The sequence below is a fragment of the Hydra viridissima genome, unplaced genomic scaffold (genome assembly GCF_058129835.1).
Source record: "Hydra viridissima isolate aposymbiotic clone 2 unplaced genomic scaffold, HvirCarnegie_v1 scaffold_1, whole genome shotgun sequence".
Lineage (NCBI taxonomy): Eukaryota > Metazoa > Cnidaria > Hydrozoa > Anthoathecata > Hydridae > Hydra > Hydra viridissima.
Window position 1 is genome coordinate 36,815,194 of NW_028324300.1, and position 12,432 is coordinate 36,827,625.

The 12,432-nt window shown below is 27.7% G+C and overlaps 1 protein-coding gene and 1 pseudogene across 3 annotated transcripts; one reads left to right on the plus strand and one right to left on the minus strand.

Moving 5' to 3' along the window:
• Window positions 1-275: 275 nt before the first annotated feature.
• On the minus strand, window positions 276-8,677 carry LOC145192160 (phosphoglucomutase-1-like). 3 transcript variants are annotated; one of them, XM_090096879.1, is made up of 12 exons: window positions 8,579-8,677; window positions 8,097-8,342; window positions 7,146-7,227; window positions 6,869-6,949; window positions 4,994-5,260; window positions 4,540-4,632; window positions 4,338-4,435; window positions 4,022-4,217; window positions 2,160-2,367; window positions 1,837-2,002; window positions 1,548-1,682; window positions 276-694 (listed from the first exon to the last, which is right to left on the minus strand). In XM_090096879.1, exons 2-12 carry the CDS (start codon window positions 8,331-8,333, stop codon window positions 605-607), a joined length of 1,653 nt encoding a protein of 550 aa, XP_089953005.1. In that variant the 5' UTR covers window positions 8,334-8,342; window positions 8,579-8,677; the 3' UTR covers window positions 276-604. The 3 variants fall into 3 exon arrangements, with proteins under 3 accessions (XP_089953005.1, XP_089953010.1, XP_089953018.1); XM_090096884.1 differs by lacking the exon at window positions 8,579-8,677 and adding an exon at window positions 8,548-8,571; XM_090096892.1 differs by lacking the exons at window positions 6,869-6,949; window positions 7,146-7,227; window positions 8,097-8,342; window positions 8,579-8,677 and adding an exon at window positions 5,603-5,980 and having other exon boundaries at window positions 525-694.
• Window positions 8,678-10,577: 1,900 nt separating this feature from the next.
• Window positions 10,578-12,178, plus strand: LOC149894771 (zinc finger MYM-type protein 1-like; annotated as a pseudogene).
• The last annotated feature ends 254 nt before the right edge of the window (window positions 12,179-12,432 follow it).

A 12,432-nucleotide genomic window follows, 5' to 3' on the forward strand; every position in this document is an offset into this window, starting at 1 on the left:
AAACACAAAATCCTGAAAAAACTAAATGAATCCAATTGCTGGTTTATAAATATTTACAAAAAAAAAAAAAAAGAAAAAAAAAAAAGTTTACTATTTGATTATAAGTGCGTTTTCTTTTTTTCAAAACTTTTTGAAGATCACAAACATGAAACCGTTTTCCTATTATTAGGCTAACAATCTTTTAACAATATTGAACAATTATAAATGTGATAATTGTTAAAAAAATGTGATTAAGATTGAAATGAAGAAAAAAAAAAAATAAAATAAACTAATTAATATTACAAATTTTGATAAATTTTTAAATTAAATTACAATTTTTATTCTCATGTTAAACTAAAAATTTTGGCAAAAAGACTGCCTACTTATATTCTCATGTAAAAGTAATTATAATATAATTTCATCCAGTATAACTTTTAATAAACGCAAAATCTTTTTTTTTTTTTTTATTTCAAGGAAAAAAAAAAAACAACAAATTATTCAAAAGTAACAATAAAAAAAGAAAAAACGCAAAATTGTAAAATTCATAAAATTGAATAAAAAGAACAATTCATTTATTTCATGGCAAAAACTCTTAAAAAAAAAAAGATGTTTAAAAAAAAAGAATCTAAGTAATTACAGTTGGTGTATTACGTCCAGTCAAAGCAGATAAGTTTGACACTTGAAGTGCAATATCTACTAGAGGTTGCAAAATAACCTGAAATAAAACACACACACACAAAATAATATTGGTATCCCATATCCATTAGAAAAGAAATCCAAAATATAAAGTTAGTAAATCCTTGAGTTATAGTGTCAGCATTCTGAAGAGCTTCACTTTAAATTTAATGTTTTATCAGTTATATTATTTATTTTTATGGTGAATTTTATGTGTTTGTAATCTTTGTCAATTAATAAAATGAATGACTAGAACATTTATTTACTGGTCAAAATGCAGAGACTGAAGACTGTGAATTACTTTTAAATTTTTGACTGCTCTGTCAATTGCACTGTATTATTTAATGCGTGGTAAAGAGTGATAAAGAGCTGTTTACTGAACTGATTGGTGTGCACATATTTAAAACATTTTGAAATCCTTACTTTGTTCTGAAAACAGACATATTTTAAAAATATATGAACTACTAATTGTTTAGTATACTAGGCTTGTCTACATAACTTTGTGTGCCTTGAGCTTTGTTCTTTAAAATCTGATCTTATTAATTTTATTCATACTGCGTGGTGCAACATTTTCATCAACAAGAGCAACATTTTTATTACATTTTGAGAACATCATTTTTTTAAATTGTGCTCACTAATAAACCTTTAGTGGAAAATCCTGTTAAGATTTGTGTTAAGATTTTTGCACTTGCAGTATGTAACAGTATAAAATGATGTAGAAAATAAAGGAAAAAGAATTGTACAAACGTTATATTGTATCAATTATAAATTTTATCATAAATGCAATACTCTTGGTATATAACTTATTTTAATAAAAATTCTGTAAATTAAATGGATATAAAAACATTAAAGGTTAATTTTTTAATGGTTTATTAAAAAAAAAAAAATCAAACCTGGGAATCATCTGTTAACTTGGATTTGTCTGTTACATAGCTTTCAATGTAGATACGAATTGTAGCACCTTCAGAACCAGTCCCACTTAGACGATAAATTATTCTAGAACCATCTGTAAAAATAATGCGAATTCCCTATGAAAAAAAATCATAAGTAATTGTTTTAAATACTGACGATTTTTTATGTATTAGTTAATTACTTTAAAAAAACAACAACCCTAAGTCTTTTGATTTTTTTTTCAAATTAAATTAAATTAAATATTACAAATTAATAAAAATCATAACCTACTTGCTTTTCACTAATGCTTTCATCAATTGGATCAACATATCGAAAATCATCTGCTACCTGAATGACATAACCATTAATTTCTGATAGTTCACCACTTGCAATCAATTGACGTAAATTAGTCATCATTAAGTTGGCTGGAGCGCTTTCAACATTTTCATAATCATATCTAATTTATAAAAAAAAAATTGAATGCCTAATTTTTCCTTCAATTTCAAATTAAAGTAATTTAGTTTAATGAGAAAATAGAAGCTGCTTCTTAGATTTTGAAATTTGAATTAGTATTGTTAAAATTAAAAAATGAGGTAGATAAAAATATAAACTACCTGGTAAAGTAATTTCTTCCATAGGTCTGCCAATGATTTTCCATAATTTGTTGCACAGTTGTTTTATGAGTTGCAAGAATACTTAACCAAGCTAAAAATGCCCACACTCCATCCTTTTCACGGATGTGATCAGAACCAGTGCCAAAACTCTCTTCTCCACACAATGATAGTTTATCAGAGTCCATCAAATTTCCAAAAAACTTCCAGCCTACAATAAATATTTGTATGGGTCATTCAAATTTAAGTGAAATAATGGCCCCACATGGACCACCTTAGATTTTGATAACACTTGTTGAGGTGTATATCAATAAAATATGAAAATCCTGAAAATTTCAGCTGAAATTCTTATGTAGTTCTTGAGAAATGGCTAATTTAAAAAAAGACAATTTTTTTGAAAACTGCTCACTTGAGCAAAAATTGCTTTTTTTTCTTTTTTTAGAGATTAACTTTTTTTAATATTAATAGTGAGTAAATACTCTTTGAATATACATACATACATACATACATACATACATACATACATACATACATACATACATACATACATACATACTTACATACATACATACATACATACATACATACATACATACATACATACATACATACATACATACATACATACATACATACATACTTACATACATACATACATACATACATACATACATACATACATACATACATACATACATACATACATACATACATACATACATACATACATACATACATACATACATACATTATGAACTTTGATCAAATTGTTTACATAACTTCATTTTTCAAAGTGAGTAAGTACTCTGTGAATACTCAAAGAATCTTGAAGCACTTGTTCTTAAAACCTAGATTTCAAAATTCTAAAGTAGATTACAGAAAAGAGAAGGAAATATATTTTTGAAGTTGTAAATCTTACCAAAGAACATAAAATTATAAAAATTTTAAATACCAGATGCACCACAATAAATATTTAAAGATAAAAAGTTACAAATGATTAGAGGATTAAAACCATTTAAAAAAAAGTCCAAAACCTTTAAAAAAAAAAAGTCATTTTTTGGAAATGCTAATTTGCATCAACAACTTTCACAGATTAAAGCATATTTTTCCTAAGATACATCTTTCAACATTTGCCAGATTGATAGAATTCAATATTGAATTAGATTTTCAATTTAAAAACATTTTATATGAATAAAATATCTTTAAATTGTTTTTGCAATACCCTTACTTTTTTTACAGATATTTGTGAAGCCATAAAATACTGCTGCATTTTTTTTATACTATAACTATCTAGAGCTAGCATAAGCAAGGTGACTTTTATGGATTTTGAATATGCTTATGAAAACATATACTGATATAAATGATAATATTTTCTTTGTTTGCTTTTGCAGCAAATGGCTGAAGCACTTCCACTTTCACTAAGCAGTGTTGTATCTATGTCTAGTATAGTTGCAACTCTAGTTTTTTAGACAGTTTTTTAAATTCTAGGTTCACTTAATACTTTTCCAGTACAAGGAAAAGTCTCAGATGTACTTCTCATAATTATTTAGCTCTAAAAACATAAACAACTTCATTTTAAATTCTAAAAATCTATTATTTTAATAAAATCCAAAAGTAGTTTGCAGGGTTTTGGGTGTTTATTAAACAACCGCATAGGATATTGAGCTAAAACTTTTAGAAATTGCTTCACTCATTGATATATATCACTCTAACAAGTTTCATCAAAATCTGAGGTGATCCATATGTGATCTTCTAAAAATTTGGTCCACTTATTGATATAGAATGAGCTATATGCTATTTAATAAAATTTTTTTGATTTCAAATATCCATTTGCATGGCTTGCTAAGAAACACAAAAAATAGTACCTGTAGGAACCTCATATAACGGAATATTAAGGGCTAAAGCCACTTGATCTAGGGCAGCACTTGTTGGCATACTGCGTGCCAAGCCTTTAAGACCTCCATTAAAAAAAGGAATGCAAGAAGCATTTGCTGCAATAACTGCAACAGAATCTGATGGATTAACAAAGAAGCCATATTGCCCCAACAACATATTTCGATCCTAAAAATTTATACTTTTTTTAAAATTGCAACAATACAACACAAAAAGAAAATCTTAGGATTAATTTATGGTATTTATTCATCAAAGCAATTAACTAAACAGAAAAGAACCAAGTCTAACCCCATCTCCATCAAATGCTCCACCAAACATATATTTACCATCTTTCATTAACTTGACAAAGTCTTCAGCATATGTCATATTTGGATCTGGGTGAATACCTTTTAAATATCATAAATAAATACAGTATTCACTTGCACACAAGTAAATTATGTAAAAGAAAATTTTACAAAGCTTTATGTTTTATACCTAAAAACAATCCTACCTCCAAAGTCTTCTTTGGGGATTGAGTTGATGACAGAGTTTTCTGGAAGATCAAGTTCTTCACACAATATTCGCTTAAGGTATGGACCAGTAACTAAAAAAATTATTTAAATTTACAGCAAAAATTATTGGGTTAAAAGATTTAAAAACTTTTTTTGTATGCATAATACAACTTAACAGCCCCATAATTAGTAAAAATGCTGGCAAAAATTTTGTAAAGAATGTTGCACATCTCAGTAAATTAGTTAAAAAGTTTGTTTATTGAGGTTTATAAGATATTTTAATATAATTGTCTAATTTTATTGTCGTTTTAAAGATCTTGATTGATAAAACTCTTTAAAAGTATTACAAAAAGAGATCACTCTAAATTTCAGGTTTGGAGTTAATTTGGACTTAATTGATGATAAAACTGCTTTTCAAATAACATCATAAAAAACATACATGACAAAACATACCTCCATTCATTCCATTAGCTATGACTTTAAATTCACCATCTGATAAAAAATCTTTTAACCGTTGAAAATCAAATATGGACTTTAACATGGTGACATAATCTTCAACTGGGTCAATTATTTCAATTATAAACTTCTTATCTCCAACCATAAATAGGAACTCGCCAATTTTATCTATCTCAACATCTTTAAGGGCATGACATATATTATAGGACTCAATAGATTGTGTGAAACTGTAAATCTCATTTGTAACAGTTTCTGGTGCAGGGCCTTTAAAAAAAAGCAAATAATGATTACAGAAACATTTATATAACACCAACTAAAGTACAATTCAAAAATAATGGTCTATGCATAAGTACGTGACCAAATTTTAAACTTACTTAAAGAGCATGAAATAAAATTCATGTCATCCAAAATCACAGTTATTTACATGATATAGACTATCATCATTATAATAGTAATAATCTTAAAATGCATCAGCTGAGTGTTAGAGAAAAAGAAAATTTAAGCCAACTTTTTTTTTAAAAAAAAATGTGAAATTGCCATTGTCAAACATTTTGAAAAGAAAGATTATGCATGATTTACAATAGTAATAAAAGTCAAAGAATAGACCTCCCATCATCTTGGACACCTGTAAGATGCTATCAGCTGAATTGTATAAGAAATAATCATACATGCCAAGCCAAATTGGGACAAAGATTTGTAATCATCAGGCAATTTTATCTTGTCAACTGCATAAACAAGGAATACCAAACTATATAAGTAAAGATCATGTTTACAAGCAAGAAAAGTAAGTCATCTAAATAACCAACTCTCTTTTGATGAGAACAAAATTGTAATCAATGATGGGAAGTATTTTAGTCTAGATTATCTTAAACAGTGTTAATTGCAAATTTAACTCAGAAAAGGAGATAAATGTTCAGACAGCAATCAGTTTCTTAGAAAAGAAAAATATTTCAAAACATAATTATCTGGGTAATAGTTTCATCATGCACCACTTTCATCATGTAATTTTCCAAACCACTTATAGGCCAACATAACTCACAAGCCATCAATCAAAGCATCTAGCAATCTATAGAGGGAATAGTGGTTCTAAAATATCTCTCTGAATATGGTTAATAAGTTGGAGTCATAGAGCCTGAGGCAGTTTTGTGACTGCTAGTGTCAGGACATCATTAACAACTCACAATTGAGCAACTAAAAAATTTGCTTTGTCACATAAACATCTGCAAACTAAATAAAAGTGAATATTTTCTGGACGAAAAAAAAAACATCAATTTTGACCAAACTGATCAATAGAATCAATATAAAGCTTAAAAAACAATTTAAGGATGAGAGGTGACAAGACAAGACAAAATTATGCAATATAGCAGAAAATTGTGCTAATTATCTAAATTAATTAAACTAAATTGTAAAATAAATTATTTATGAAATGGAAAAAATCATTTTATCCTTGCTTTTTTTTAGTTTTTTATCAAAATTAATTTTGAAGTTTGATAGTTAATTATACAGAGACTGTTAGAAACATGAAAAAAAAGGCATAACTTTTGATTATTACAGCATAACTTTTTTTTAAAAAAAGTTGTTTTTGTTTATAAATTTTGACTTTCACTAGTTTAACACTTATTAGTGTTTTGTAATCAGAATATTTGCTGTAAAAAAACAAAAAAATATGATAGATGTGCTTAACTTACAAAACCATGGTGATTAATGAGCAAGCCTAAGTTATCAATTTCCAAACTTGAAAATAAGGCAAAATAAAAGCAAGATAAATTTCTTGTTTAACTGTTGTCTCAATTGATTTTTTTAAAATACTGGAAATGTAAAATACTCATCAAAATGAAATTATTAGAATTTAATTCAAATAAAAATAGCTACCTCCATTGGAAATATTGTATTTAATTCCAAAATCTCCATCTTTACCACCTGGGTTGTGACTTGCTGTTAAAATAATCCCACCTAAATCATTAAAAAAATACATATATGCATGCATATGCATATATGTACATACATACATACATACATACATACATACATACATACATACATACATACATACATACATATATACATACATACATACATACATACATACATACATACATACATATATATAAATATATATATATATAAATATATATATATAATTGTATACCAATAGCTTGTTTCTTCCGGATAATGCATGATACAGCTGGTGTTGATAGGATGCCATTGACACCAATTATAAGTTTTCCAGCCTATAATAATAAGAAAAAATACTTGTAAATACTTTATCAAACAAACTACTGTTAACATGTACCCAATATTTGTTAATACAAAATTTGTTTATATGATCAATTATTTTCAGCAACGTTAACATGTCCTATTTTAAATTTGTTAAAGGAGTTTTTGAACTGTTGGTTTTTAACATGAAAAATTAATATCATGCAAAAAAGTTTTTTGCTTCAATAATAATTTCTTCTTAACTTTTACAAAGTGACATAATTGTTTTAAAAGTGTGTGTCATTTTCAAGGATAAGAAAAAAATTCAAGCTGTATACAAAATGGATACTTCCAAATATACTTTCAATGAGAAAAAAAATTCATGAGGGATACACAATATTCCACTATGTTATGCCGCTGTAGAAGCTGTATTGGAAGTGTTGAGATATGTTCATATTCCAACACCATATGAAAATTAGAATGTTTTTCAGTAAACATTTGGACTTTTTCTTCACAGAGTCTGTGAAGCAGAAGTGAGAAATGTTAAAGATCTCATTTACACTGCAATGCCGATTTTTGTGTTTCTGACTTTTTGATTATATACTGGTGCTTAAGCAAAAAAATGCTTATATCAGGCATTATCCAAGTGTTTATAAATGTTTAATATGAAAGAATACTGAAGTCTTCAAAGACAAAACTCTATTTTTTTCAAAAGAAGAAACCGTGGGTCTTACTCTGCTATCTCCATATATATATATATATATATATATATATATATATATATATATATATATATATATATATATATATATATATATATATATATATATATATATATATATATATAGATATATTAACACACATAACAACACAATAAACAGTCTATTAAACTTAGGGTAATTGCCTTATTTGCTGCTGCCATTTGAATAATAACTTTAACAGCATCCTTCATAAAATAACGCCCATCACCACCTACTACAAGTGTGCTTCCATCTAGTTTATCACCAATAGCATTGAATATAGCTTGAACAAAATTTTCTGTATAATTAGGCTGTGTAAATGTCACCACCGATTTGCGAAGTCCAGATGTTCCTGGTTTTTGATCATTGAATGATTTTGTTGAAACAATCTCTATATCCATTATTTTTCCCTAATGCATATTATATATATATATATATATATATATATATATATATATATATATATATATATATATATATATATATATATATATATATATATGTAATTATATAAAACGTATTTATAATTTTTTGTAGCTCCATAAGTTTTTTTTTGAAACGACAGCCTTTTATGGGATAAGTACTTAATTTACATTGAGGTATACTTCTAGTTATCTTGTTTATATTATTTAACAGATTCACGCACCTCTATCTTAATTTTCTTAATGAAAGCGATAAAGATGGCGCCGCGGAGAAATCAAACTGACAATGAGGTCAAATAATGATTATTAAACATCTAAGTTGGTTTGATTTTCTGCCAGATTGAGGGAAAATGTGAGGAAGAGTCCTAGACTTTATGAAGATATATATATATATATATATATATATATATATATATATATATATATATATATATATATATATATATATATATATATATATATATATATATATATATATACAGTGGCGGAACTACTGGACGCAGGACCCTGCGTTGCGGGGGGGCCTACCAGCTATAGGGGGCCCTCATATAAAAAAAATTATACTCTCAATAATATTTATACTATAAAACTCTTTTCCGCAGGTATAGTGGGCCCTAAAATATAAAACTTGGATAAAAAAAATGTCATCCATCGTATTAAAATATATTGTTCAAAATTTTATTTTTGTATTGGAGTGCGTAGTTTACATTTAAACGAAAAGTTTTAACCTTTTAAAAATTGCATACGCAATTGAGAAATAAAGTACGATTATCAGCTGCGAACTGCCAGATGTTATTGTATAGTTAATTTTTATACCGTTATGTTGTGTTTGTGTATGAATTAGACAATTAGACTGAATTCGGTAAAAGTAATAATTTGTTGCGTATAAATTTTTTTTAAACTGTAAGAAGTTCTTCAATTTATAAGTTCTTAGTTGCATATTCAATATTTTTAAAATATAAACAATATTATTTGTTATGTCGTTGCATATCAAGGATAATGATTCTATAATCCTTGTTGCATATACAAATTAACTTTTAAATGTATGTTCTCATTTTCAATTTTATATTAAATCTTCCGTTGTATTAAGTTAACTTTTCATTTCTTATTTTATCTGAATTACTAGTCTCCAATTTATTTAATCGTGTTACGAATAATAAAGTATTGTTGCACGAGAGTTTATTACTTCACTGATATATTTAATAAAAGGTAATTAATAAATTTGTAATAATTAAAAATTTTACAACAGGTACTGAATTTATAATTTTGTAATAATTTAGATTTTGACTCATAATAATGGAAAAGAAATTAAGTAGTACAAGCGGTGCAGCAAAAAGAAGAAAGTTAAAAGAAACAAAAGCTACTTTAGCTAAATTGCCGAAGCTAACAACGTTTTTGAAACCAATCGAAAAGCGAGCGGAAACGGAAGTGGAAAGTCAAAACTCTGCAGAAGTGGTATGTATAAATCAGTCAGTAGAACATGATGATATCGAAGAAAACATTGCTACTGGTAATAAAAATGTGAACGAAGAAGATGTGAATAGGTCTCCGAGAAACCACCGAAATGAAGACCAGGAAGATTCAAACTCTGATACGAATGACGCCATTAAACAAATTAATTTAGAAAAATCAAGTGAATTATTTTCTACTGACATTGCAAATTTTCATAGTAAAATACTAACAAAAGATATTAAGAAAATAATTGTATTATCGGAATCGTGTCGGCCAAAAGGTCCTTTTATGCGCGACCCCTTGCAAGAAAACCGTAGGTTTTCCAAGAAATATTTTAGAACTACCACAAAATATGGATCTATAGAAAGAATGTGGCTTTGCTATTCCCCAAAACTTGATGCTGTTTATTGTGAGCCTTGTTGGCTTTTCTCAGAAGAACGAAAAGCAAAGGATAACTGGCGTGAGCATGGTGTCAGAGATTGGCGTGGTCTTTCTAAAAAAATTAAAATTCACGAAAATAGTCAACAACATATATTTGCTTGTTGCATTTATGAAAAATGGCGACATAATGAAACAATTGATAAAAATATAGAAGAACAAATACGATACCAATCAAATTTTTGGGTGCAAGTCTTAGAGCGGATAGTAAATATAACATTAGCACTTTGTAAAAATTCTTTGGCTTTTCGTGGTCATCGTGAATCATTTGACAATGAATATAATGGTATTTTTTTAACCCAAGTTCAACTTTTAGCTAAATATGATAAGGTTATGAAGCAAGTTTTGAGTATGCCAAATGGATCTATAAAATATTTAAGCCATCAAATTCAAAATGAAGTCATACATTACCTTGCAACACATTTAAAAGCCACTCTTACTGCTCATATTAATAGTTCACCTTTTTATTCAATTATAATGGGTACAACACAAGATATTACTAAAAGAGATCAGCTCAGTCAAGTATTTAGATACGTAAAAATTATTAAAAATAAAAAAGATGAAGCCACATCAATTGAAATTAAAGAAGTTTTCTTGGGATTCACGGAAATATATAACCACACTGCTGCTGGACTACATGAAGAAATTTTAAATCTGTTAGAAAAACATCATATAAAATTAAGTTACTGCAGGGGTCAAGGTTATGATGGTGCGAACGTCATGAGTGGGATATACAATGGGGTTCAGGCCCTTTTTAAGAAAAATCAACCCAATGCTATGTTATTAACGATGCGGTTAAATGTTGTGTTGAAGTTGCTTCATTTTTTGTGATGCTAGATGTGTATTCATTTTTCGGAAATAGCATAAACAGGTGGGATCTACTATCCAAATATACAGGAGAATCACAAATAACATTAAAAAGGTTAAATCCAACGCGATGGGCAGGACAATATACTTCTCTTTTCGCCGTTAAAATTCGCTTTCTTGATATAATGAAAGCTCTTTCCGAGATATCAATAACAAGTACAAAACGTGAAGAACGCGAAGAAGCAGTACGAATACAAAAAAATATGAGCAGTTTCGAATTTGTTTTTTTATGCGTGCTTTTGTCTAAAATCCTTAATGAGGTACATATACCATCAAAATTGCTGCAAACTAAAAATTTAGATCTTACGGCAGCTTCAGGTTCTCTAGAAAATGCCAGCAAAAATTTAAAACAATATAGAAAGATGTTTGATTCAGCAAAACTTGATGCGGTAGAAATAGCGACTACGTGGCAGATTCCTGCAATATTTTTTCAAAAAAGAAGAAAAATTGTGAAAAGACATTTTGACGAATTATCTACAGATCAACGTTTTGATAGTAGTGAGGAAATTTTTCGCATCAATATTTTTATAAAAATTTTGGACGTCGTTATCAACCAACTCGACAATAGATTTAAAGGAATGCAAGAAGTGGTACAATTATTTTCCTGCATCCATCCAAATAAATTAATGGTAATGAAAGAACGTGAGATCATAAGCTGTGCAGAAGCCATTCAGAGAAAATATAGTGAAGATATAACAACTGAATTTCTGCTACAAATGGTTATGGTAAAGTCAATGCTACACGATGAAATATCAAAAATATCATCTATACGTGAGTTGGCTGACCTTTTGATAGTAAAATTGTCAACTATAGCTGCAAGCGTTCCACAAGTGATAACAGCATTGTTATTGTTTCTTACATTACCTGTTACTGTTGCATCAGCTGAACGTTCTTTTTCGAAACTTAAAATAATAAAAAATTATTTACGAAATACCATTGGTAAAGAACGTTTAAGCGACCTTGCAATAGTTTCTATTGAGGCAAAAGCGGCTGGAAAAATGGAAATGAAAAACATCATTACCGATTTTGCCAATATGAAATCAAGGAGGAAAGTTTTCACTATTTAAGTTCGGTTAAGTTTTAGTTTCGTTTTGAAGTTATCTTTATCTTTATTTAATATTTTGTTTTTAAATATGATATATGAAATAAATATCTATTTAATATGTGAAGCTTTATTTTTTTTAAAAAAAACATTCTTTTGCGGGAGGGGCCCAAATTTTGAAGTTCCGCCACTGTGTATATATATATATATATATATATATATATATATATATTGTGAAGGATAAAGTTGAATGAAACCCGAATGTGTGGGTTAGCTAAG

Bases quoted from the DNA above. Each gene is read 5' to 3' on its own strand.
- LOC145192160 (XM_090096879.1), bottom strand. From the start codon at position 8,333: ATGGATATAGAGATTGTTTCAACAAAATCATTCAATGATCAAAAACCA. The intron at 4,218-4,337 runs GTTAGACTTGGT...ATAAATTTTTAG, and splicing joins GAGCATTTGATGGAGATGGG to GATCGAAATATGTTGTTGGG. The intron at 2,003-2,159 runs GTAGTTTATATT...TTTATAAATTAG, and splicing joins GGAAGAAATTACTTTACCAG to ATATGATTATGAAAATGTTG.